At 52.6% G+C, this 24,074-nt stretch overlaps 3 protein-coding genes and 1 long non-coding RNA gene across 9 annotated transcripts; 3 read left to right on the plus strand and 1 right to left on the minus strand.

Annotated features, from left to right (window-relative positions):
- The first annotated feature begins 795 nt into the window (after window positions 1–795).
- Window positions 796–7,560, plus strand: S100A13 (S100 calcium binding protein A13). Of its 2 annotated transcripts, none has more exons than XM_019955250.2 (3): window positions 796–916; window positions 1,857–2,050; window positions 7,336–7,560. In XM_019955250.2, exons 2-3 carry the CDS (start codon window positions 1,898–1,900, stop codon window positions 7,477–7,479), a joined length of 297 nt encoding a protein of 98 aa, XP_019810809.1. In that variant the 5' UTR covers window positions 796–916; window positions 1,857–1,897; the 3' UTR covers window positions 7,480–7,560. The 2 variants fall into 2 exon arrangements, with proteins under 2 accessions (XP_019810809.1, XP_019810802.1); XM_019955243.2 differs by lacking the exon at window positions 796–916 and adding an exon at window positions 1,403–1,694.
- A 2,939-nt stretch (window positions 7,561–10,499) lies between these two features.
- Window positions 10,500–12,716, plus strand: S100A14 (S100 calcium binding protein A14). Of its 2 annotated transcripts, none has more exons than XM_019955260.2 (4): window positions 10,500–10,656; window positions 11,032–11,139; window positions 11,577–11,723; window positions 11,946–12,716. In XM_019955260.2, exons 2-4 carry the CDS (start codon window positions 11,110–11,112, stop codon window positions 12,081–12,083), a joined length of 315 nt encoding a protein of 104 aa, XP_019810819.1. In that variant the 5' UTR covers window positions 10,500–10,656; window positions 11,032–11,109; the 3' UTR covers window positions 12,084–12,716. The 2 variants fall into 2 exon arrangements, with proteins under 2 accessions (XP_019810819.1, XP_019810827.1); XM_019955268.2 differs by having other exon boundaries at window positions 10,503–10,614.
- Window positions 12,717–13,292: 576 nt separating this feature from the next.
- S100A16 (S100 calcium binding protein A16) lies at window positions 13,293–20,747 on the plus strand. Of its 4 annotated transcripts, none has more exons than XM_019955288.2 (3): window positions 13,293–13,566; window positions 19,526–19,703; window positions 19,994–20,747. In XM_019955288.2, exons 2-3 carry the CDS (start codon window positions 19,551–19,553, stop codon window positions 20,150–20,152), a joined length of 312 nt encoding a protein of 103 aa, XP_019810847.1. In that variant the 5' UTR covers window positions 13,293–13,566; window positions 19,526–19,550; the 3' UTR covers window positions 20,153–20,747. The 4 variants fall into 4 exon arrangements, with proteins under 4 accessions (XP_019810847.1, XP_019810837.1, XP_019810856.1 ...); XM_019955278.2 differs by lacking the exon at window positions 13,293–13,566 and adding an exon at window positions 13,738–13,939; XM_019955297.2 differs by lacking the exon at window positions 13,293–13,566 and adding an exon at window positions 18,689–18,815.
- Window positions 14,926–18,712, minus strand: LOC139182119 (uncharacterized). The gene is made up of 3 exons (XR_011565684.1): window positions 18,638–18,712; window positions 17,640–17,829; window positions 14,926–15,793 (listed from the first exon to the last, which is right to left on the minus strand). It is a non-coding gene; the product is annotated as an uncharacterized lncRNA (long non-coding RNA).
- Window positions 20,748–24,074: the final 3,327 nt, after the last annotated feature.

Here is a 24,074-nt window from a genome sequence, read left to right on the forward strand (position 1 = left end):
TGAATAATTTAGTCTTGGGAGTCTCCCTGAGGGGTTTCATCCTGACAACCCCACTGAGGGATTTCAATCCAGGGTCTCCTCTGTGCGGGGCACTCAGCCTGGGTCCCGCTCTGTTTGTCGGGTCTCAGAATGGATCCTCTGTGGAGGTCTTGGGCTGCAGGATCCTTAGTGGGGTCTCATTTTGAGGGGCCCTCTGTGGTGTTTCTTAGATGGGACCTCTCAGTGCTGAGCTCCCCCAGTTGTTTTTCCAATCTGCAGTGCCTTCTCCCAATGGCAATAGGCTGCTGCTGCTGCTAAGTCGCTTCAGTCGTGTCTGACTCTATGCGACCACATAGATGGCAGCCCACCAGGCTCCCCCGTCCCTGGGATTCTCCAGGCAAGAATACTGGAGTGGGTTGCCATTTCCTTCTCCAATGCAGGAAAGTGAAAAGTGAAAGTGAAGTCGCTCAGTCGTGTCTGACTCCCAGAGACCCCATGGACTGCAGCCCACCAGGCTCCTCCATCCATGGGATTTTCCAGGCAAGAGTACTGGAGTGGGGTGCCATTGCCTTCTCTGCAATGGAAATATACATACACCTCATTAGAGAAGGGGGTATGGTGGGCCAGCAGGCTCCCTGTATTGGGAGTGATGGGATCCCAGTATGCCTGATGAGTGGGATCTGGCCAGGCAGCTCCAGGGAGTCCCCTCCCTCACCAAGTGGAGGCAGGTGGGCTGGGTTGTGGGGACCAGGGTTCCTGGCCTGATTGCTGGAGCAGGGGTGGGATGCCGTATGTGTGATTGGGCAGGTCTCCTCTCCACAATCTACGACGGAAATTTGACACCTCCGGGCTTGGGAGGGGCTCTCTCCTCCTTCCTGGAGGTTTATAAACCACAGCCCTGGGGCTCCTGCTTGCTGCACCCCATCTCCTTGCCCCGGTGAGTCTTTCCCTTTAACCCTGGAGGGAGCCTGGGGAGCATTTTTTTCCGCCCTGGGCTCCCAAGTCCCTCCCCTGGACCTGGCTTAGACTGGGATTCAGGAAATGGCTTTGGGAAATGCAGCAACAGTCCTCACAGAGGGGAGGGGGTGGGCTGGAAAAGGGAGGATGAGTGGGCATGGACCCAGCCGTCACCCCCCGAGTCCCCCCTCCACCACTGCCTCCGGCTGTGAGTGCCAGTACCCAGCCCAGACCGCTGTTTCTGGGAGACGAGGGTAGGGAGGGCTGTGGGGTCTTGAGCTCCACACTCTGCCCAGCTGCCCCCGAGGGGAGATGTGCGTGGGGCGACAGAGAGGCGGGTTCTGTCCAGACCGAGCCAGCCCTGACCACAGCTGGGCATCTGCCAGACCCTGGCTTCTCTGCTGGGAAGAGCGGCCAGTGTGTGTGTGTGGGGGCGGGTGCAGTGCAGGCGGGTGGAGACCCAGGTCCTTGCACAAACAAGCTTTGGAGACAAACAACCCCGTGACCCTTTGAGGCTGGTGAAACTCCAAGAAAGGGTCCTTGGGACTAAACCCCACGAGAGGGGCCACACGAGACTGAGAGGAGTCCAAAGAAAGACCCCAGTCCGAAAGCCTCCTCCCAGATGGAGGGGTCTCCAGACTGAGGGACCAACGCACAGGGGTCCCTGAGACACGGATACAGCAAAAGGATCCCCAGACTGTGAGACCTAGAGAGGAAGGGGTTCCTGGAAGTGAACATTCCTGCCTCCTCACGCTGAGGTACCGTTGCCTGGTCCCTTGCCCCAAGCTCCATCCCCTCATCCTTGTCCCTTTTCTTCTTCCCTGTGAGGCTTCCTCAGGCAGAGACTTGAGGTGGCAGCGCCAGGGCAGGGGCCTCTGGCCTGTCCTGACTCTCCCTTCCTCTCCTTCCCCCTCCGGCAGGCCAGCCCCGTGAGGACATCAGCCCCAGCTGCAGGGTCCTGATGGCAGCCGAGCCACTCACTGAGCTGGAGGCGGCCATTGAGACAGTGGTCACCACCTTCTTCACCTTTGCAGGGCGGGAAGGCAGAAAAGGCAGCCTCAGCGTCAATGAGTTTAAGGAACTGGTCACTCAGCAGTTGCCTCACCTGCTCAAGGTGGGTGGGGGTCTCTGGGCATGCGGTTTTGGGAGCCAGGGACTGAAGGACACTGGGTCCGTGAGGAGATATTGCTGAGCATAAGGTGACCACAGGTGGACTGAGAAGAAGTGTGTGGCAACTGCATGTGTAAATGGTTCTGGCTGTTCTTGCCTGGTGTGTGTGTGACTAGGTAATACTATGAGTGCATGTGTGTTGCTGCAAAGGACTTTGTGCTCCTGCCAGGCGATGCTGTTGGGTTCTTGTTGGGTCTCTCTGGTTTCATTTTCCCAGCACAGGACTGGACCCAGAGCTGGTTTCCGGAAGATTCATAGGCCGTCAGAGCTGAAAGGAGGCCAAGGGAAAATATGGTCCAAAGTCCTCACTTCACATGTATAGAAACTGAGGCTCAGCTATGGGAAAGGGTTTGTTAAAAATAAAAACACAGCCGAACTCACAGAGTCGCAGAATCTCAAAGCAGGAGGTTCCTGTAAGTGGTTTGTGGTTATTCCCCGCGCTCTCTGGGAATCCCCTCGGTAATGCAACTGACACCATCATTCTTTCTCTCCTACTTACAGGATGGGGTAGGGATTTACGTTTCATCTTCGTTGGGTTGGCACATCATCCCAGGCTGTTCAGTTTCATTTACATCCTTTCTGAAAATTCACAGGCACACGAAAGTGTGTGAATATGGATTAAAAAAAAAAATCCCTACAAACTAGTCTCTGAAATGCATAGTCTATCATCTGGAATATCTCCTACATCCTTAAACTTCTCCCTTCCTCTTCTCACAGGAAACGTCAGGCTCTCCCCTGAAAATACAGCATTCCCTGTAGCCCTGTCAAATAATGACTGGTTTTTCTTCCAAATCTAATTCCTTCTGGGCCTGGAAATTCAGGTAGTGACCTCTTTGCTTTTCATTGCAACTTCCAAATGATAGTTTCCTCTCCTTCTCCTCCCCCACTCTCCCTCTCCTGTCCCTGCTCTCCCCATCTCTTCTTCTTTTTTTTGGCTGCACCTGTGGCATCTTGTGGGATTTTTTTTTAGTTCCCCTGACCAGGGGTCAAACCCAGGCCCTTGGCAGTGAGAGCACAGAGCCCTAACCACTGCACTGCCAGGAAATTCCATCTTCATCGTGAGACACTCATCTCCTTGGAAGCTCATATATACGCCTGCCATTCTAATTGTACACCTTATAGCTCTTCAGCTTCTGGCTTACTGTTTTTCTTCTCGTCATTGCCACTGTCAGAATCCACACAGACAACTCATTCCACACCTGGGCCTTTCGATTTCTTCAATTCCTTACTTTCAAGGATTCTGTCTTCCTGCATCTCAGCATTCTTGCCTCTCTGCCCCACTGCCCTGTTCATGATCTTTACATCTTGTCATTACCAGTGCATCGTCTCCACAATCTCAGTTTCAGGCCTGTCTTCATCGACCACCTCCTGCCATTCCATCCACTCCATCCCTTCACTCCACCATTCTGACTCCACTGGAACCTTCAGTCTCTTGACCTTAATTAACACTTTTCCATCTTCCATCACCATCCCTCAAGACCTCACTTCCCTTCTTACTCTGCTGGGTTCTAAGGCTCACCACTATAATCACTTGCTCAACTCCCCTTGATTCTCTTTGTTTCTGTCTTAGTTATTTGGCAAAATCTCAAAATCCGACATTTCAACGCCATTAGCTTGCTGGTGAAACCCACCATTCTGCGGCTGAATTTGGCTGGAGAAAAATATACTTCCACGTTGACTTGTCTTACTTTAAATCTATGACTGTTGGCAATGCCTGGTCATTCTCCATTCCCCTACTTGATTCATTTACCAGCCCTTTCAGATGATTATTTCACAACTTTTCCTTTCTCCTCAACTCCAGGACCTCTTCTCATAATCTCCTTGTCACTGAGAATTTTTCTCACTGAGAAAATAAAAGCCATCAGGAAACTTCTATGTGCTTCCTCCCCCAAATTTACTAACTGATCAGCGCATTTCCTGCCTGCCTTCATGTTACGGGAATGATCTCTCTCTGCTTTTAAGGCTGGTCCCTCTGCTGGTGGCGCTAAATCCCATTCCTTCTCACCTTCTGAAAGACATAACTCTCCCAATTCTTCCTCTCTTCTCTTGCATCATCAAAACTTCCCTCTGTAGGGACTTCCCTGGTGGTCCAGTGGTTAAGACTTCCCCTTTCAATGCAGGGGACACGGGTTCGATCCCTTGTCAGGGAGCTAAGATCCCATATACCTTGTGGCCAAAAAGTCAAAACGTAAAGCAGAAGCAATACTGTAACAAATTTAATAAAGCCTTTTAAAATGGCCCACATAAAAAAAATCTTAAAACTTCCCTCTCTACCGCCCTTGACCCTGTAATTCCCTCCAGCTATGCCTTACACCTCTGCTCCCCTTTGTAGTAAAACTCCTCAAAAGCAGGGATAGTTATTTATACTTGCCGTCCCTGCTTTTCCTCTCCTGGTTCAGAATGCACATCCCCCAGGGGTCTGCTAGACTTACTCCTCATTTGACTCAGATGGCACGTCCTCAGCGTGGCCCTCCTTCGCCACCGAGCACAGAAATCACCTCCTGTGCCCTGTACCTTTGTTATTGTTGAGTTGCTCAGTCGTGTTGACTCTTTTGTGACCTCATGGACTGTATCCTGCCAGGTTCCTTTGTCCATGGGATTTTCTAGGCAAGAACACTGGAGTGGGTTGCCATTTCCTTCTCCAGGGGAGTCTTCTCGACCCAGGGATTGAACTCTCATCTCCACATCTTCTGCATTGCAGGTGGATTCTTTACTGCTGAGATACCAGGGAAGCCTAAGACATCAGGACTGATATGTGCTTAGTCGCTCAGTCGTGTCTGACTCTTTGCGACCCCATGGACTGTAGCCCACCAGGCTCCTCTGTCCATGGGATTTCCCAGGCAAGAATACTGGAGCAGGTTGCCATTTCCTGCTCCAGGGGATCTTCCCAACCCAGAGATCCAACCTGCACCTCTTGCGTCTCCTGCATTGGCAGGTGGACTCTTTACCACTGTGTCACTTGGGTAGCCCTCTGTCCCCTTTACCCTAGAGCTGTTTTCTTTCAGGACAGTTTCTTCACAACAGCCTCCATTACATAATTTAATTTAATTTATTTTTAAGATATTTATTTACTTATTTGACGGCGCCAAGTCTGAGTTGCAGCATGTGGGATCTCGTTCTCTGACCAGGGATTGAATCCAGGCCTCCTGCATCGCGAGTGTGGAGTCTTAGCTGTTGGACCACCGGGGAAGTTCTTCCATTATATAATTTTATGTTACCAAGAAGTAACATGTAATTTCCTTCCTTTCCATTGGAGGAAACATTCTGATTTTCATAAAGGGGAGGAATCTGCTCACTGCTTTATTTTCAGCACTTAGAGTGGTGTCTCACTCTTAGGTGGTGTTGGTTGGTCGCTCAGTCTTGTCTGAATCTTTGTGACTCTACAGACTGCAGCATGCCAGGCCTCCCTGCCCTTCACTGTCTCCTGGAGCTTGCTCAAACTCATGTTCATTGACTCAGTGATGCCATCCAACCATCTCATCCTCTGTTGCCCGCTTCTCCTCCTGCCCTCAGTCTTATCCATGTTTTCTTCCATATCCTTCAGTTCAGTTTTCTTCACAAAAGCTTAAAATATAGTTCTACATTTTTCCTGAGTGCTTTATTTTATATTTTTACTATTCTCAGTGGAATCTTTCATATTATATTTCCAAAATGGTATTTGTTTTTGAGTATTAATATTATCACCAGATACTTTATCATTTCTAATAGTTTTTTTGGGGGGAAAGAAATACAGAATTGTAGCTAAGAGCATAAGCTCCGAGTTAGACAACCTAGGTTCAAATACAGGGTCTAGTTTGTCATCTGTGGTGAGTACTTTAATCTTTCTGAGCCTTGATTTCTCACCTGTGAACTGGACTCGTACCGTTCTTGTTGGATTGGTCTTGCATTTATTCAGTCAGTATTTATTGAGTGCCTACTATGTTCTGTTCTGACATTGACCTAGGCTTTGGGTTATAGTAGTGACCAAGCCTCCACTCTGTGCCAAACACTTTCCCAGGCATTGGTAACACGGTGGTGGACAAGATGGACAAGGGCCCTATGTTCCTGGAGCCTTTCATTCTAGCAGATTATGAAGACTGAATGATGTAAAGCATGTAATATGTTCAGCATAATGCTTGGAACAGTCAGAACTATTAAATGCTTACACTTGCTGAAATGTTAGCTTTTATTGCTCTTTTTGGTTTTTCCTAGGTATACAGTTATCTAATTGCTAATATTACAAGGGGTGAATTTACATCCTCTTTCTTAACAATTTTACTTTTTATTTCTTTCTCTTGACTAATTGTATGTTTCCCCTCTCCCTCCCCATGTAACACTTGCAATTGCTTTCCCCTGGCAATGCTTATAGTATTTTACAGTTAAGTGTGACTGTGTCCTTTAAAAAAGTCTGTTGAGCTCTTCTATGAATTAGTTTCGTGCCATCTATAGATCTGGAAAGCCGCCTTAGCCTTCATCCAAACGTTGATTCAAATGTTGGGCATGCGCTGTGCCTGAGGCATCCTTGTCTGGTTTGACATGGATCTGTTGTTCAACAGTCAACTTTTCTGTTGTGGTTATCCATCTGGCAACAAACCCTTTGATCACGGTGGTCCAACTTAGAATATCCTTAGATTTCACAGGTCTGCTGGGAGAGACTTTGCCAAGGACCCCCTAGAAAACCAGATACCTTGTGTCCTTGCCATTCCCCTGATCTACCAGGCTAGTGACCCGGCTGGAAGAATGAGAAGGCATTAGGGTTACACAAGCAGGCAGCAAAGTGCTGTGAATGCCTCCAACTTTCTGTGAGGGAGGAGGGTGGCCTGAGAAGACTCTGAGGGTGGTCAGAGGGAGTCCATGCCTACAAGGGCTCCCCAAGTGTCCTTGGGCTTATCCCAGGGCTGGTGCAGTGATGTGCTGAAACCTCCTGGTACCTGCAGTTGAAGGCCCATTTGTGCATCTCTTCCCCTCTCTGCGTTCAGTGACATCACGTTTATGGTTCACAATCCCCCATGGTGGGTGTATTTAGACCACAGCACACACTATAACCAGGTTCCCCACTTCCACCCTTTGCTTCCCCCTGGAGTCGGGCACCAGGGCAGTGCCATGTTGAGGCTGCAGCTTCATCCAGAAGGTGTGAGGGTAGCTCTAGTGCTCTTTGAGGGAAGGGAATAGTGACTGGCAATTCTTCCCTGTCTCCCTGTGTCCAAACAGTCATTTCTAACTCTACTGTTTGCTGTGGTGTCTCCCCAGGATGTGGGCTCCTTAGATGAGAAGATGAAGAGCTTGGATGTGAATCAGGACTCAGAGCTCAAGTTCAGCGAGTACTGGAGGCTGATTGGGGAGCTGGCAAAGGAGATTAGGAAAGAGAAGGCCCTGGAGATCCGGAAGAAGTGATGCCAGCTGGCTGGGATGGGGGCGGGCATGGCATGGCTGGGTTGAACCCCACTCCCCTCAAATAAAGCTTTCTCCTTGAAACACGGATGTTGCTTATTCCAGACCCATCCTGATTTCTTCTCTTGAGACCAGGGGGGTGGGAAAGCTCTGCCCCCACCTGAGGGCAAGTCCAAAAATTATGAGCACCAACATAATTCGTCTTCAAATATTCTGCAGCATCAGGTCTCGAACAGGTAGGTGCTCAGTAATACACGGTTGATGAGTGAATATATGAAAGGTAGACTGAGATCTCTGGGACATGTGAGGGTACTTATATCCCGCCAGCTGCTCTGGGGCTTGGTCTTGGCTTTTACTTTCTTATTCCTGGGGTTTGTGTCCTTGGATGGTAATGATAGCAGTGAACATGTGTTGAGGGCTTGGTCTGTGCCAGGAATGGTGCTGAGCATTTTCTTGCATTAGTTAATTCTCACAGGCTGTTGAGGGAAGTACTATTTTTAAGTCCTGTATCAAAGAAGAGGAAACAGATTTTGGAGAGGTTAAGTCACAAAGACAAGAATAGGTGGAACTGGAACTTCCCCGGTGGAGTGGCCAAGACTCCACGTTCCCAATGTGGAGAAACTGGGTTTCATCTCTGGTTGGGGAACTAGATCCCATATGCTGTAACTAAAGATCCTGCACAGTGAAGGTCGAAGATCCCTCGTACCACGACTAAGACCCGGTGCAGCCAAAAAAAAAAAAAAAAGAATAGATGAAACTGGGTTGAAATTCCAGAGCCTCTGTGATGAATTGGGATCGTCTCTCAATGGGTACACTGGACCGGGTTCTCGTCCTTCTTGGCTGGAGAGGCATGCGGTTTACACTATCTGCCACCAGAGGGAGCAGGGGTGGGGCAACTCAGCAGGTGCTGCCTTCCAGGGCCTGGCACCGCCTTACTGTCAGGAGGCTATCATTTGAGGCCGCTGAGTCCAGAGGAACGTTTAGTCTAAGACAGTCTCCTCATCACACATCATAAAAGGGTCCTAGATTGAGATTTGCCCTGTAAGTACCCCTGGACAGAGAAACCTCAGAGGGAACCCCAGGCTGGAGCTCTGAGGGTCTACTTGAGACATTCCAGAGTGGCTCCCCCAAGACAGATACCCTAAGAGGGACGCCCAGACTGAGATATTAGAGACCTCGGGCTGAGGCACTCTTGGAGAAACACTGCGATTGAAATACCCTCAGAGGGGTCCCCAGATTGAGACCCTTTCAGAAGAATTCTCAGAATAAGACACTTTGGGGACTTCCCTGGTGGTCCAGTGGTTAAGAATCCACCTTCCAATGCAGGGGATGTGGGTTCAACCCCTGGTTGTGGAACTAAGGTCCCACATACCTCGGAGTGCAGCCAAAAAAAAAAAGAATAAGACACTTCCAGAAGGGTCCTCTCATTGAGACACAGACACCCCTGTGTGCTTAGTCACTCAGTCATGTCCAACGCTTTGGGACCCCATGGACAGTACCCGCCAAGGCTCCTCTGTCCATGAGATTCTCCAGGCAAGAATACCGGAGTGGGTTGCCATGCCCTCTTCCGGGGATCCTCCCAACCCAGGAATCGAACCCAGGTCTCCCGCATTGCAGTCAGAGTCTTTACTGTCTGAGCCACCAAGGAAGCCCAAGAACATTGGAGTGGGTAGCCTATCCCTTCTCCAGGGGATCTTCCTAACCCAGGAATTGAACCGGGGTCTCCTGCATTGTCGGAGAAGGCAATGGCACCCCACTCCAAGAAGGCAATGGCACCCCACTCCAGTACTCTTGCCTGACAAATCCCATGGACGGAGGAGCCTGGTAGGCTGCAGTCCATGGGGTCGCTAAGTCGGACACGACTGAGCAACTTCACTTTCACTTTTCGCTTTCATGCATTGGAGAAGGCAATGGCGACCCACTCCAGTGTTCTTGCCTGGAGAATCCCAGGGACGGGGGAGCCTGGTGGGCTGCCGTCTATGGGGTCGCACAGAGTCGGACACGACTGAAGCGACTTAGCAATAGCAGCAGCTCCTGCACTGTAGGCAGATTCTTTACCACCTGAGCTACCAGGGAAGCCCAATTGAGGGCAAAAGTACAGAGGAACCCTGGAAGGAGAGAGACGAGGGAGGGACACTGTGAGATATGCCTGGACCTCAGAATTTAGGAAAGGAGCCTAGAGACTCTGGCTCTGAGCTTCGCCTGATCACACTGACTCCCCTGCCTTCTTCCTCCCCATGGGCTGAGGAGGGCCCCTGGGGTTGGGCTGAGTCCCCCCCACCTCAAACTCCGGTCCAGGCTCCCTGGATGTCGTTGTGGGTGCTGGATTGTGTGTTTGGGGGAAGGGGGTTGCAATGCAGCCTCTGTTCAGGGAAGATATGGAATTCTGAGGGAGGGAGGAGCAGCTAGCCCAACCAGTTTGGAGAGGTTGTTAGCTGACAGATAGCCTGCGTGCTAGCTGCTCTGGGAACTGAAAGGAAGTCCCGGACAACCCTCAGTCGGCTCCCTCCTCCAGGCTGCCCTTCTCTGGCTCCTTTCTCCTGACCCAAGTCTCTTCCCTCAGGACTGGGGAAGGCTGGGGTCTGGGACCTCAGCAGGCTTGAGTGTCGCTATCTAAATGGGCTTGAGGGGAAAGGAGTGTGTGTGTGACACTTTAAAGGACAGAGAGGTCCCTGGGGACATCTTTCAAGCCACGTGTCCTTCATTCCCCTAGGCCACAAAACCCGCCCTGACCAGCCTCTTCTCCTTTCCTGGTGGTTGACTCAGGGCCTCTCAGAGCCCCTCTGCTTCTCTGTCTTACTTTTCCTCCAGGCCTTTCCTCCCAGGCTTCGCGCCACTGTGTTTCCAAGTCTTCCCTCTCTCCCTCAGCAGCCTCTCCTCCCCTTTCTTCCCTGGACTCTGCCTGCTGGTCTGGGGCCAGGGGGATCCCAGACCCAGCTTCTCCACGATTCCCTCCTCTCGGCCAGGACGGGGCGGGCTCCCGGAACTGCAGCCAATGGAGGTGGGGCCCTAGGAGGTGGAGCCCCTACTGCAGGCTCACAGTCCAGGCGGCAGCTAGAGCTGGGTGGCCCAGCCAGAGCTGGGAGGCCCAGCCCCCTGCCTCCCCTCCCTCCGCCCAGGTATAAGAGCTGAGCTCAGGTGAGCTAGCTTCTTCAGTCCTGTCTCAGAGGCTGCCAGCGGGTAAGGAGACCCAGGGCTTTTCACCCAAATGGACTGAACCAGCTTCAGAGGGCATGCTTAGCCTATCCTAGCTTAGTCTGGCTGGGGAAGGTCTGGGGGACCAGGCCCTGGAGGCTGGGGTGTGTGTGTGTGCGTGTGTGTGTGTGTGTGTGTGTGTGTGTGTACAGAACAGTGGGGGGCTGAGGAGAGGCCTCTAGATAGTAGGCCTGGGGCTGTGACCTTAGCTCCTGGAGCCTGGGCAGGGAAGGGCTTATGTGGTGTTGGCTCTGACCCCCTGGGTGAGGCACAGAATATCTGGGGTGCAGCCAAAGGGGATAGTTGAGCAAGAAATGCTGAGTTCTCCCCTTAGCTCAGCTGCCCCTCTCCTCTGAGCAGATCATGAGCCATCAGCTCCTCTGGGGCCTGCTGTAGGACGACAAAACTCTCACCACAGGGCCAAGCGTGTCGAGCATCATGGGACAGTGTCGGTCAGCCAACGCTGAGGTGGGCCCATTCATTCCTGACCTTCCTGTTCCCGCTCCTCTCCTTCACCCTGAGGGTCTGTGTCCCCCACTGACTTCTGTCCCCTCACCTTGGCCTTGCTCTGCACTCCAGACCCTGCCTGTGAGACCTGAACCTCCTCTCTGGTGCCCACACAGGGTGATGAAGATGGGCCCCCCTGATGAGGATGCTTGGGCCTCATGCTAGGACCTGCCCTGCCTGGAGGCTGGGGGAGGCGGGGAGGAAGCCTTGTCCAACCCATGGCTGAGGGCAGAGGACAGTGGGGGCAAAGGGTGCTGGATGCTGGGCTTTGGGGGTGGGCGAGGGCCCATGGGCCTGTCAGCTGTCTTATTCTGTTGGCTCTGTCAGGCTCCTGGGGAAGCAGGCTGTCATAGGGTGGGTGAGGCCTCCTTAACATGGGTGATGTCTCTTGTCCTTAGGATGCCCAGGAACTCAGTGATGTGGAGAGGGCCATTGAGACCCTGATCAAGAATTTCCACCAGTATTCGGTGGAGGGTGGGAAGGAGACGCTGACTCCCTCCGAGCTCCGGGACCTGGTCACCCAGCAGCTGCCCCACCTCATGCCGGTACTGAGAGAGTGAACCCCGCCCCAGGCAGTACCCTGACTTCCCAAGCAAGTGCTCCAAGACCCCACCCACGCTGCCACAGCCCCTGGCACTGGCAACCCCTAGCCCTTCCTCTGTCAATGCCAGGCAGGCTCAGGTCCTGCTTCCTGCCCCTGGGCAGGGTGTGGTGGGAAGGTTGAAAGGTACTGCCTGTCTGAGCTGTGGTGTCTTCCCTCCTTGCAGAGCAACTGTGGGCTGGAAGAGAAAATTGCCAACTTGGGCAACTGTAACGACTCTAAACTGGAGTTCGGGAGCTTCTGGGAGCTGATTGGAGAAGCAGCCAAGAGTGTGAAGCTGGAGAATGCTGTCCAGGGGAGCTGAAAACCTTCCCCTGGAATTCTGGATGGGTCGGGTGGGATGCTGGGGAAAGGGGACCTTAAACACCTCTCTCCACCACCCCCACACTATTCCCCAGCCCCATCTGGCTCGCCTCTGCAGGGTTCAGGTTCATAATGGCCCTTCTGGGGCCTCTGTGCACTTCATCCCTGTGGAGCTTATGAGTCCAGGGGTCCCCACCAAGGGGAGGCTCGGGGAGCCGTTGGGGCCAGGGACATATGTGGAAGGCTGCTGGAGGGTTGAGGGTGGTGTACGGGCCACATCATTTAGTAGTGGGGAAGGGCAGAGAGGAGCTGAGCTGTGGGAAATGATTTGGAGGGTGTGGCAATAGGGATGGACATTTGGTACTAAGAAGGGTCTCTATGAAACTACCCCTCCTAATCTCTTCCCCAACCCAAACTGTCCAGTGCTCTCCCTCCCTGTCCCTAGCTCTGCTTCAGCCTCCTCTCAGGACCCTGTCTCCCTGGCTTAGGAAAGGGGAAGGGAGAAAGAGCAGGCTCGGGGAGAGGCTGAGGACGGGGACTTGGGAGTGAGAGGACCAGCTGGGCGCTTGGGCATTTACAGGATGATGGTTGTTTTGTATCATTTGATTAATAAAAAAAATGGAAAAAAATGAAAGATGTTGTCTTGATTGGTCTACCTCCCATCCCAAGGGTCCATGGGTAAGAAGGAGTTGGGGTGAGTGCGGGTGAACAGCAGAGTCATTGGGTGGCAGGGTTCATGTGGAGGTGCAGTGGTCGGCAGCGGAAGTGACTGGGGGGACTCACACTCTCCCGTGAATTTGGGTTGAGGAGGGCACCAGGCCTAAAAGGTGGGAGACCTGGTCCTTTCTGAGGATCAAGCTGTACTTTGCCAGTGGCCTGGCCTTCTGGCAGGAGAGCGGGGCATGTATGCACACGTGGGGAGAAGGACATGAACCCAGGTGTGCTGGGGCCTGCATGACTAGCAGCGAGGGAGCCGTGAGGCTGCGAAACGGGCTGACCGACCTGGGGTTGAATCTCAGCTCTGCCGCTTACTATCTTTGGAACTTGGGGGCATCATCTCAGAGTATCAATTTCCTCATCTGTAAAAATGGGATCGGACATGTGATGTGACTACTCAACAGAGAGGCTGACGCGGAGTGAGAGCCCAGGGAGCTGAAGTCACTGGAAGGGGGGATGGGGCCCTCCTGGAGTCAGCTTTTGCCTCTGGGACATCCCTGACCAGTTTCCTATGGTATTTCAGAGAAAGGGATGGAGGGGTCGTTTTCAGAAGAATTCTCTGTTGCACATGAGGTCTTAGGGATGCATGCACTGAATGGGGAAGACAGGAGCCACACTCTGGATCCTTCTGACTGGAGCTGACAGAAATGGGCATTACTCTTGAAATCCCAAACAGTCATATTTGCTGTGGCCAGCCAGGCTGGCCTGGAATGCTAACTGAACTTGTCTGTCAGGGGCCGCTGAAACTGGGCTCCCAGTGACCCCAGGTGAGTAGGGCAGGTGACTGTCCTTCCCTTCCTTTGTCGAAGTTGTAAATTCTGCTTGGAGCCTGGGGGACGAGGAGGGTGGGGTTGGGGGAGCGACACCTCTACCACTCCCTCTGGGGTGGGGGCGGAAGGGTGTTAAAAAAGGTGTGTATCCCTTTAACAAGGGCCCAACCCCAGGGCCCAGTTGAGAGGGAGTTCAGTGACTACCTCCCCACCGAGCCAGCTCCGCCGGGCAGGGCCGGGAGGGAGTGGGACAGAATCTGGGAGTGCAGCGGGGAGGAGTCCTGGCTGGGCTGAGCGTGGGGAGCTGCTTGGCAGTGCCAGAGCCCAGGCCCCAGAGCCCTGCAGGAGAGGAAGTGGACCGAGAAGGCAGGTGAGCACCTCAGGCCCATCCTGGGAGGTCTGGGGCTGCCGGAGGGGCCCCCGCAGGCTTGGGAGGCCGGGACAAGGGGCGGTGAAGGGGGCCTGAGGAGAGGGGCCCTGCAGGGACTGAGCAGGAAGGTTTCATTAATTGTTAACTTTCCCCCAAAGCCAGTTTGGGAATGGAGCTTTCTAGTGGGGTCGGGGGCTGGAGAGGGCTTCAGAGGAGTGGTTGCAGTGGTGAGACCCCCTTCCCCAGCCCAGCAGCTGCCTGGGATCGTCTCCCTGGGTTGGGCCACCGGGTAAAGTGTTGAGCTTTGCTCCGATTTTCACTCACAGTTCAGGGCAGATGTGTGTTGGTGGGGGTTGGGGAATAGCCAGACCCTGGACACAGGCCTCGCTGGGCTTTGAGGCCTGTGTCCTGGAACAGGTGATAAAGTCCAGGAGGAGCCAGCAAGGGCCGAGGGGGTCTGAGAGCAGCCTGAGGAGGGGAGGCAGCTCCTGGGTGGCCTCTCTGTAGCTCTGACTCCAGCAGGTCCCAGTGGTCTGAGACCAGGAGAAACCTGGGTGAGGCCCCCTGGAGCCCGAGTTCTAGGAGAGGGGCTGGGAAACTGGGCAGCTTCTCCTCTACCTCAGGACCCAGGCAGGTTCTGGCTTGACTTGCTTTGCTCGGTGGAGCCACCGGCCCTATGGAGCATTCCCCTGCCCTGCCCTGCCCAGGAGGGTGGCGGTGGGGGCAGGGATGCTGGGAGATGGAGCCCCGGAGTGCTGGGGAGCAGGGCTCCCACTTTCCCCTTCGGCTAGAGAGGCGCCGGCTGGGTGTTGGTGAGGCCAAGTGCAGCAGTATGTGTGTGTCCATAGCAAGCTCCTCCAGCGTAACTTGTCTGGAAAAAAAATTCAGATAAACAGGTTTCTGCCTCCAGCTACACACTCTGAAAGCAGAAGTGTTTGGAAGGTAGATGGGTCACCCAAGCAGAGAGGTTCAGAAATGGCAGAATTCCTTGATTATGTATATTTGTGTATTAGATGCTGTGAGTTCTGTGAGGGTGAGGAGGGGTGCGGCAGGGACACCTGTTTGAGATATTCTGGGACTGGGAAAAGAGCTAGAGGAGGGGGGACAGACAGTGGAGTTGTAGAGGCTGGAGAAGTAGTTTGGAACAGCCTTGCATATAGAGCAAAGCATTACCAGCCTGGTGGTAGATTTTGCCTTCCTGTGCTTTGCAGACAGCTGGGGCAAATGAGTGAATTAAGAAAGAAACGAATGAGTGAATGAATGAGTCAATGAATGAATGAGTAAGCAAATGAATGGTGGATACAGGAGTGAGGTCAATGGAAGGGATGCAGAGAATGCCAAATTTAAGCTTGAGGGTGGACTAGGCTCTACAGGAGAGATGACTAGGAGGGATAGGAGTCCAGGGACATATCCCAAAACTTGGGAACAATTTAAGACTCAAGAAGTATGTGTGGAGTGGGGAAGAAAAGGTGAGTTTTAGAGGGTGTGGGCTCCATGTGGAAGGGGACTGGGGAGTTAAACAGATGAGGGGGTGAAGAAGAGGCCCTTGGAGGGGTGGGGCCCAGTGCCTGGGGGTGACAGGGTGGGGCTGGAGTGACTGAGACCCAGGAAGGTGGTGTCAGGGCAATTTGAGCTTTTGGAGAAGTCAGCAAGCTGGGCTGAGGTGGGCGGGGTGGGGGTGGGGGCCTCTCAGTTGCTCAATGATGAATCAGCCAAGGTGAAGACAATGAGAACTTTGCCGGCGGGTCGGGGCCCCAGCTGAGAGGGTCCTCTGCAGGATGAGTCCTTCTATTTCTGCTTTTTCTGAAGGCTGTAGTATACAGTCCAGCTCCCCCATCACTCTCAGGACAGGATCTGCTTAGAGGAAAGTCAGTGCACTAGTTACCTCCTGCCCCGCCCTTCCCAGGGAGGGGCTGAGGGGAAGGCCCACCACCTCCCTTCCCCCCAGCCCCTTGTCTGGGGACCCTGTGGCCTGGTAGGCAGGAGGGGCAGGTGGCCTTGGCATGGGTGTAGTGAGGGCCTGTCTCCTGGCCCCCAGGGGAGGGAGGTGATGACACCTGACTATTAGCCTCTGATATCTTTCCTTCAGAAAAAAGAAGAGCATTTTTTTAACTCCGGAGTTGTCCAGTTGACTAGAAGGTGGGGTGGGGGATTTTGGGAACCTGGGATCTGAAGCCTACCTCGCTGGGTGACTGTGCGCTTGACAGGAGGTGCTGAGATGTCTCCTGGGAGCTCACCTATGTCTTGCCAGATAGAGGCTGCTGCTGCTACTGCTAAGTCGCTTCAGTCGTGTCCGACTCTGTGCAACCCCATAGATGGCAGCCCACCAGGCTCCCCCGCCCCTGGGATTCTCCAGGCAAGAACACTGGAGTGGGTTGCCATTTCCTTCTCCAATGCATGAAAGTGAAAAGTGAAAGTGAAGTCGCTCAGTTGTGTCTGACTCTTTGCGACCCCATGGACTGCAGCCCACCAGGCTCCTCCATCCATGGGATTTTCCAGGCAAGAGTACTGGAGTGGGGTGCCATTGCCTTCTCCGTTTACAGATCCTCAACCTTCTAAAAGTGACCTGCCTCAGTATGAGCTTGCAGTCAAACTATATGTCTAATATGGTGTCATTTGTCTATTTGTTACTTGGTTTCTTTCTTTTTTTTTTTGCTTTTTGTTACTTTTTTTTGGTGTCATCACTTCAGTTTGATTTAGTCACTCAGTCGTGTCTGACTGACTCTTTGCGACCCCATAGACTGCAGCCTACCAGGCTCCTCCACCCATGGGATTTTCCAGGCAAGAGTACTGGAGTGGGGTGCCATGAGACATGGTAAAAAGGAAGGGCAGGACTGGGTTCCAAGAAGGCAGGTGGTGGGAGGGAAGTGGGTGACCAGCAGGGAGAGGGACAGTGGCACATTGCCCCCAAACCCATTTCTTCCCATTTGCTCTCCTTTTTTATTTTAATCGTTTATTTATTTACTTATGGTTGCACTGGGTCTTTGTCCATGTGCATGGGCTTTCTCTAGTTGGGGTGACTGCAAACTACTCTCTAGTTGCGCTGTTCAGGTTTCACTGTGGGGGCTGCTCTTGCTATGGAGCACAGGCTGTAGGCACGAGAGCTTCAGTAATTGCGGCTCAGGCATTAGAGCACGCAGGCTTGGTAGTTGTGTTCCCTGGGCTTAGTTGTTCTGTTACAGGTGGAATCTTCTTAGAACAGTGAACAAACCCATGTCATTGGTGGGCGGATTCTCATCCATCCTACCACCAGGGGAGTCCCTCCCTTTCCTATTCTTATTTCCCTCAGGATTCCTCATTTGGGGAACAAGGTCTGGGATGGGTAAAGTCAAGGGTTCTCTGAACTTTCTCCCACTCCCAAGGTTAGTTGGGAGTAGTTGATAAAATTCTTGCTGACATGAATGCAGCTTCAGGAATTCTCAGGAATACTGGTCAGAGGCGTGGCCCATTCCGCATCCGGGGGCAGGAAGGCAGACGGTTCACCGGCTGAAACACTTTTGTCTTCATTTGTGAATGTTAGAGCGTTTGTATGAAAGTCTCACAAAGGTGTGAACATTGAACCACACAATTACACACAATAAAGAAAGATGTCTTCCCTGGTGGCTCAGATAGAAAAGAATCCGCCTGCAGTGCGGGAGACCTGGGTCAGGTAGATAGATCCCCTGGAGAAGGGAATGTCAACCCACTCCAGTATTCTTACCTGGAGAATTCCCTGGACAGAAGAACCTGGCGGGCTATATACAGTCCTCGGGAGTTGCAAAGAGTTGCACACAACTGAGCGACTAACACTTTCATTTTTCACTTTCACTGGAAAAAGAGTAGGGTTTCCTATATTTCTGGTTCCATATTTCATCTTTCTGGCCACAGGCCAGATGGTCAGATGGACGAGGCTGCAGAGAGAAGGGGAGAATACCTGGTTAGAGTCGCCTCAGCCTGACCTCTCTCCCTCTCAACTCTCCTTCCTTCCTGCATCCTGGCTTTGTCCTTCTGAACTCACCCTTCCTTTAGAAGAAGTTTCATAGAAGAGACATCTTATCAGGGACCTTGGCTGCCTAGTGTCAGGGCTGGAAGGAGGTGAAATATTTATAGAACCTCTACCTTGAGCAAGGCATTGACCAGGTCATGTGGGCCAGGGGAGATGCAGAGATGGTTGTATATCTTGGGTTTTAAAAAGTGGTCCCAAAGTCTCCGTGTCCTATTGTTTGGTTCAGGAAACGCAGTGGCTGCATGTAAGAAACACCATCCTTGCGTCAAGGAATGTCTGGTGTCTGAGGAGAGAAGATCTTAGAAGAGATTGCAGCCATACTAGCTAGTGGGCCCAGCCGACAGCGGCTGAGAATCTGTGGGAGTCAGGGGAGGGGGGTACTGACGGCAAGGGCCAGGGCAACCTCCCCCAGGAGGTGGGGTTTGGGCAGGCTTCAGCTAGGTGGAGAGGGCAGGGTAAAGGGCCCAGGAAGAGGGATGGAGGGCCAAGAGGGGATTAGAGAGCAGGTGGCAGGGGTGGGAGCTGTGGTGGGCCAGGGAAGCGGACCTCCCTTCCAAAGCGAACCACGGGATGCCCTGATAACGGTGTCCATCGTCCAGAGCCAGGACCAACGGGCAAGGTGGCTGCAACTCATCCTTGGGCTTGGGGGTGGGAGGGAAGGCTCATTTGCCAGGGTTCACTTGGGGGGGCTCCGGGCATGGGTGGTGACTCACAGAGTAGATCCGCCTGCTCCCCTCATATCCTGTTATTCTGTTGGCTGTATCCGCTTGGAATGTGAGTGCCTTTTGTCCTGGGGCGAGGGGGTGACGTGTTGTAGCCTCTGGCTGGCTTCGGAGGCTCCATCTCCAGCTGTCTCCAGCTGGGGCAGGACCAGGCCTGGCTCCTCCTTAGGTAATGGGGTGGGGGGGCGGTCCTTGGATCCTGCTGTATATTTCGAGGTGGGTATGAGGGAGGTTAGGCTAGCCGGGGGTGGGTGGGGGCCTGGTGTATCAGGATATTGTTTAACCAGAGAAGGACAGCCATGGCCTGAGACCCTGAATGTACCGTCCTGGAGCCCAGCCGAAGGATTAGGGAGATCCTAAGTCTGCCTCCTGCTTTGTGGCCTGGGGCCAGGTCTCAGGCCACCCGGGGGGGTGGGGGACATGGCTCCTGTCCCTCCCCAGCCCCCGTGGCCCATCCTATGAGTTTCTAGCTGATACTTGTTCCCGGGGCAGGGACCCTGGGTAGGCTGGGTATGGAGAGGGCAGAGGGATGGGTGCTGGCACTCTCTGTCTTCCCACGGATCCTCTCTTCTCTCTGGGGCTCTGACAAGCCCAGTGCCTGGGGCTGGGGAAGGGCCTGGAAAACCTGCTGAGGCGGTTGAGCTGGAGATCACCTGGATGAGAGGAGACACATAGTTCTCATTCCAGGCCCACCTCCACGTTCAGCCTGGGTCCTTGGGTTCTCCTTTCTCTCCCTCCTCCCGAGGTCCGGGGTCTGGCCGGCTAGCATGGGGGGGCAGGAGCCCAGGGGGTGGGACCAGCGGGAGGACAGGGGCTGGGAGACCTAGGCAGAGATGTGGTCTGTGAGCTGTCCTCTCTTCCCCTCATCCTGGCGCCCAGGCCCTGTGAGGCGTGAGGCAGTGAGATGGCGGACTCCTACACGGAGCTAGAGAAGGCGGTGGTCGTCCTGGTGGAAAACTTCTACAAATACGTCTCCAAGCACAGCCTGGTTAAGAACAAGATCAGCAAGAGCAGCTTCCGGAAGATGCTTCAGAAAGAGCTCAACCATATGCTGACGGTGAGCTTCCCCCGACCCAGGGGCCTGGCCCTCCTCAGCCCCCAAAGCCCTGTCCCCTCTGAGTGTCCTTCCCGACCGCTTTCTCTGTCCTTTCAGAGTCCTGCCCCCCCCCCCCCCCCCAACCAGGGTCTCAACTCCACGCAGGCCTCTGTCTTCAGCGTGCCCAGGCCTGAGCCAGTGAGGGCTCTGTTCCCATTTTCCGAAGGCAGCAGCAGCCCAGGCCTGGGGTCCTGCCTGGGGCCGCTGTAGAGCTGCCACATCAGCACTGCTAATCCTTGATTCTCCCCCAGGACACGGGGAACCGGAAGGCTGCTGACAAGCTCATCCAGAACCTGGATGCCAACCACGATGGGCGCATCAGCTTTGATGAGTACTGGACCTTGATAGGCGGCATCACTAGCCCTATCGCCAACCTTATTCGTCAGCAGGAGCAGCAGAGCAGCAGCTAGAGGCCCTCCCGCCGTCCCTCCGCCACGCCCTTCCTAGGCTCCCTCCTCAGCCTCCTCTGCCCACCCAGGCCCGTCCTCTCTTCTCCCCCTAGACCCTCCTAGGACCATAGCGGAACAGGGTAAGGGGAAACGTCAGGGCCCCTTTGTGAGTGTCTCAGTCTGGGGGTGCCTCCCTGTGGGTCTCAGTCCCTGGAGCCAGAGGACCCTGGGGCCCCTCTGTGACAATGCTGTATGGGGACCCAAGAGTTTCCCTACCTGTTCAGTCCATCTACCCTTCTGACTTCCGATGTTCCTGGCTGATTCCAGGCCTCTCCTGACCTCAGAGGTCAGCTTGCTGCTTCAGGTCTCCCGGGTTCCTGGCAGCACCAGCAAGGACTTCTCTCTCGCTCTCCCTTCAGCCCCTCTGCTGGGTAGAGGAGATTTCCAGGGATTGTCCTCCAGCTGCCTCTGCGTCTGGGAACAGGGTCTGGAAACAGGGTCGAGCCCCCTCCCTCCTCTTCAGCCACTGAAATGGGAAAAAGGCTTGATCTGGAGTTTTCCTCCCCCTCACCCAGTCCCTTTGTCGTGTTTATTAAAGCCTTTCCACTCCTTGGAACCTCCTCTTGTTTTGGTGATCTTTGCCAGGGGCCATAAGGCAAGGGAGCAGCAAGGGGGAATCTCATGAGAAACCCCAAGGGCAGAGGAAGAAAGGAGGACTCTGGGACCCTGCAGGTGCTGTCAGCAATGGGTCAGCAACTTCTTCCCTCCTCCTTGAAGGGCCAAGGTCACATGTCCTTACCTCTGGGCCCTCATAGCCCAAACTCAACTCACATTCAACTTCTGGCACACACTGCATCCCATTTAGTTCTCACTGCAATTCCAGGAGAGAGGGGCCACGACTCTCATGTTGAGTCATGAGTAGGACTGAGATACTAAATTCTCATCCATAGATGATTCTAGTACACAGAGAAGTTTATGGGATGAGGAAGTGGGGTGCAAAGAAAGAGGGGTGTGGGAGGCAGAGTTAGGCGTTACACCTGATGTGGGGGACAATGACAGCTTCTGTGTTTCTTCCCTGACATGGAAAGACAGCACATGCCCCCAGGAGAAATAGGGCAGGAGTTCTAGCCTGCAGGGGTCTGGATCAGTGGTTTCCAACTCCAGAAAGTGTACCCCAAGGTTTAAGATTTTTCAAAAGATGCACAGTCATAAACAGTTTTACAGTTTTATTGGAATCCTTTACAGATCCTGCTGCTGCTACTAAGTCACTTCAGTCGTGTCCGACTCTGTGCAACCCCATAGATGGCAGCCCACCAGGCTCCCCCATCCCTGGGATTCTCCAGGCAAGAACACTGGAGTGGGTTGCCATTTCCTTCTCCAATGCATGAAAGTGAAAAGTGAAAGTGAAGTCGCTCAGTTGTGTCTGACTCTTTGCGACCCCATGGACTGCAGCCCACCAGGCTCCTCCATCCATGGGATTTTCCAGGCAAGAGTACTGGAGTGGGGTGCCATTGCCTTCTCCGTTTACAGATCCTCAACCTTCTAAAAGTGACCTGCCTCAGTATGAGCTTGCAGTCAAACTATATGTCTAATATGGTGTCATTTGCCTATTTGTTACTTGGTTTCTTTTTTTTTTTTTTGCTTTCTGTTACTTTTTTTTGGTGTCATCACTTCAGTTTGATTTAGTAACTTGGTCGTGTCTGACTGACTCTTTGAGACCCCATGGACTGCAGCACGCCAGACTTCCCTGTCCATCACCAACTCCCTGAGCTTGCTCAAACTCACGTCCATCGAGTCGGTGATGCCATTCAACCATCTCATCCTCTGTCGTCCCCTTCTCCTCCTGCCTTCAGTCTTTCCCAGCATCGGGGTCTTTTTCAATGAGTCAGTTTTTTGCATCAGGTGGCCAAAGTATTTGATGTCAAGGAATATTGGCTTGTTACAAAGTCATGAGGCTGTCTCTGTAACTTTTCTTCTATGAGTTTTATAGTTTCAGGTCTATGTTTAGGTTCCCATTTGAGTTAATTTTTGTATATGGTGTAAGGTAAGGGTCCAGATTCATTCCTTTGTATATGAATATCCAGTTTTCCTAATACCATTTAAGAGACTATCACTTTCCCATTGTGTGGTGTTGATATCCTTATTGAAAATCATTCAATCAAATATGTGAGGGTGTAGTTTTGGGCTCTCCACTCAGGCCCATTGGCCTGTATGTCTGTCTTTTTGCCTGTCCATACTGTTTGGATTACTGTAGCTTTGTAATGTGTTTTGAAATCAGGATGTGTGAGGCCTCCAGCTTTATTCTTCTTTCTCAAGATTGTTTTGACTACTTGGGGTCCTTTGAGATTCCATATGAATTTTAGGATAGTTTTTTTCTATTTCTGAAAAAAATGCCATTGGGATTTTGATAGGGATTTCATTTATTCTCTAGGTCACTTTGGATAGTATGAACATTAAACTATATTAAGCCTTCCAATCCATGAATCTGGGATGTCTTCCCTTTATTTGTGACTTCCTTAATTTCTTTCAGCAATCTTTTGTAGTTTTCTGTGTACAAGCCTTTTGCCAAGGACTTGATGTGGTAGTTCCTTAAAGCCTAAGTTGTGAGGATGCCATGAAAAATCCCGGAGGCAACTCAGAATAGAGCTCCCTTCACTGTCCCTGGTTTGTGCCTGGAGACCAACACTTTACCCATCAAGAATTTAGAACAGCAGGTGGGAAATGAGCAGATGTGTGACCCCAGTTAGCCGCTTATTTCTAGAGGGTTCTAAGTGTAACCCTAGAGCGCTGGCGATGATGCTGAGCTTCAGTGGAGGTCAGAGAAGCTTACCAACAGTCACTGCTTGAGCTCCAGGGCCTGGAGCCAGAGAGGCCCCAAAGGAACAAAAGCAGCCTCTTCGAGGTCAGGCAGCTCAGCTGGAGGCCTCCCTGGGGAGTGTTGGGGCCAGCAAAGGGCCAGGCTTTCTCCCTCACCCAGGAGTCAGGGACCAGATGGCGTGAGCAGGACCTGAGCAGAGCAGGGGGATGGGGCCCAGAAACAGGCTCCTGTGGGGGTCCCACAGTGGAGCTGAGAAGGGTCCCTCTGTCTGGGGTCTCACACTGGCCTGCCCTAGTATCTAAACTATTGGGACTAAGGCGGTGGGTACCCAATAAATTGTGCCCATCAAACCCATCTGTCTCCAGGCTTGTCATTCTACAGGGCGAGAACCTGGCTTATCTTCCCACATTAGGGTAAGAACCCTAAAACCACCTGGGTCAGCTTTTGTATTTCCTATACATTTTGATTTTCTGTTCCATTTCTATTCCTAGTAAAGTCCCTTTCAGAAAACAAAGCAGTCCTTTCTGTAAGTCCAGTGTTAAAAGTTTTAAAAAAACTTTTCTCATCCAAGGCTCTTGTGGTCCTCCTGGCAGCCCTATGAGACAGGAATCATAATCCACATTTTACAGATGAAGATATCGAGGCTCAGAGAAGTGACATGATTTAGTTAAAGACACACTGCTGATCTGACCAGTGGACCTGCCGCTCAGGCCCCTGCTATTCCTAACTCTGTGTGGGCTGCCCAAAGGGCAGAGGCTGTGTCTGTGTCTTGGCCCCAGTGATTATGAAGCATTTAAGCCCCTTATAGGCCCTGGATGGTGGTCGTGGTTGCTTCTGCTGAAGAAACATTCATTTGTTTATTCATTTACTCATTCAGAGCATAGTTCTTTGGGGTCTTCCCTGGTCCAGTTGTTCAGAATTCGAGCTTCCACTGTAAGGAGTGTAAGGAGCGTGTGTTCCATCCCGGCAGTGTGGCCAAAAAAATAAATTAAAAAAATGAATATAGTACTTGTATGTGCCAGGCACAGTAGATAGTGCAGTAAAAAGAGAAGGAAAAATATGTTTCCTGATTTTATGGGACTTACAGTTTAGAGAAGACAACAAATAACCATGCAATCACACAAA

Source organism: Bos indicus, chromosome 3 (genome assembly GCF_029378745.1).
Source record: "Bos indicus isolate NIAB-ARS_2022 breed Sahiwal x Tharparkar chromosome 3, NIAB-ARS_B.indTharparkar_mat_pri_1.0, whole genome shotgun sequence".
Lineage (NCBI taxonomy): Eukaryota > Metazoa > Chordata > Mammalia > Artiodactyla > Bovidae > Bos > Bos indicus.

Excerpts from the sequence above, each read along its gene's own strand:
- S100A13 (XM_019955250.2), top strand. The coding sequence starts at position 1,898 with ATGGCAGCCGAGCCACTCACTGAGCTGGAGGCGGCCATTGAGACAGTG. Across the intron at positions 2,051-7,335 it reads AGTTGCCTCACCTGCTCAAG|GATGTGGGCTCCTTAGATGA; the intron begins GTGGGTGGGGGT and ends GTGTCTCCCCAG.
- S100A14 (XM_019955260.2), top strand. The coding sequence starts at position 11,110 with ATGGGACAGTGTCGGTCAGCCAACGCTGAG. Across the intron at positions 11,140-11,576 it reads GTCGGTCAGCCAACGCTGAG|GATGCCCAGGAACTCAGTGA; the intron begins GTGGGCCCATTC and ends TCTTGTCCTTAG. Across the intron at positions 11,724-11,945 it reads AGCTGCCCCACCTCATGCCG|AGCAACTGTGGGCTGGAAGA; the intron begins GTACTGAGAGAG and ends CCCTCCTTGCAG.
- S100A16 (XM_019955288.2), top strand. The coding sequence starts at position 19,551 with ATGGCGGACTCCTACACGGAGCTAGAGAAGGCGGTGGTCGTCCTGGTG. Across the intron at positions 19,704-19,993 it reads AGCTCAACCATATGCTGACG|GACACGGGGAACCGGAAGGC; the intron begins GTGAGCTTCCCC and ends ATTCTCCCCCAG.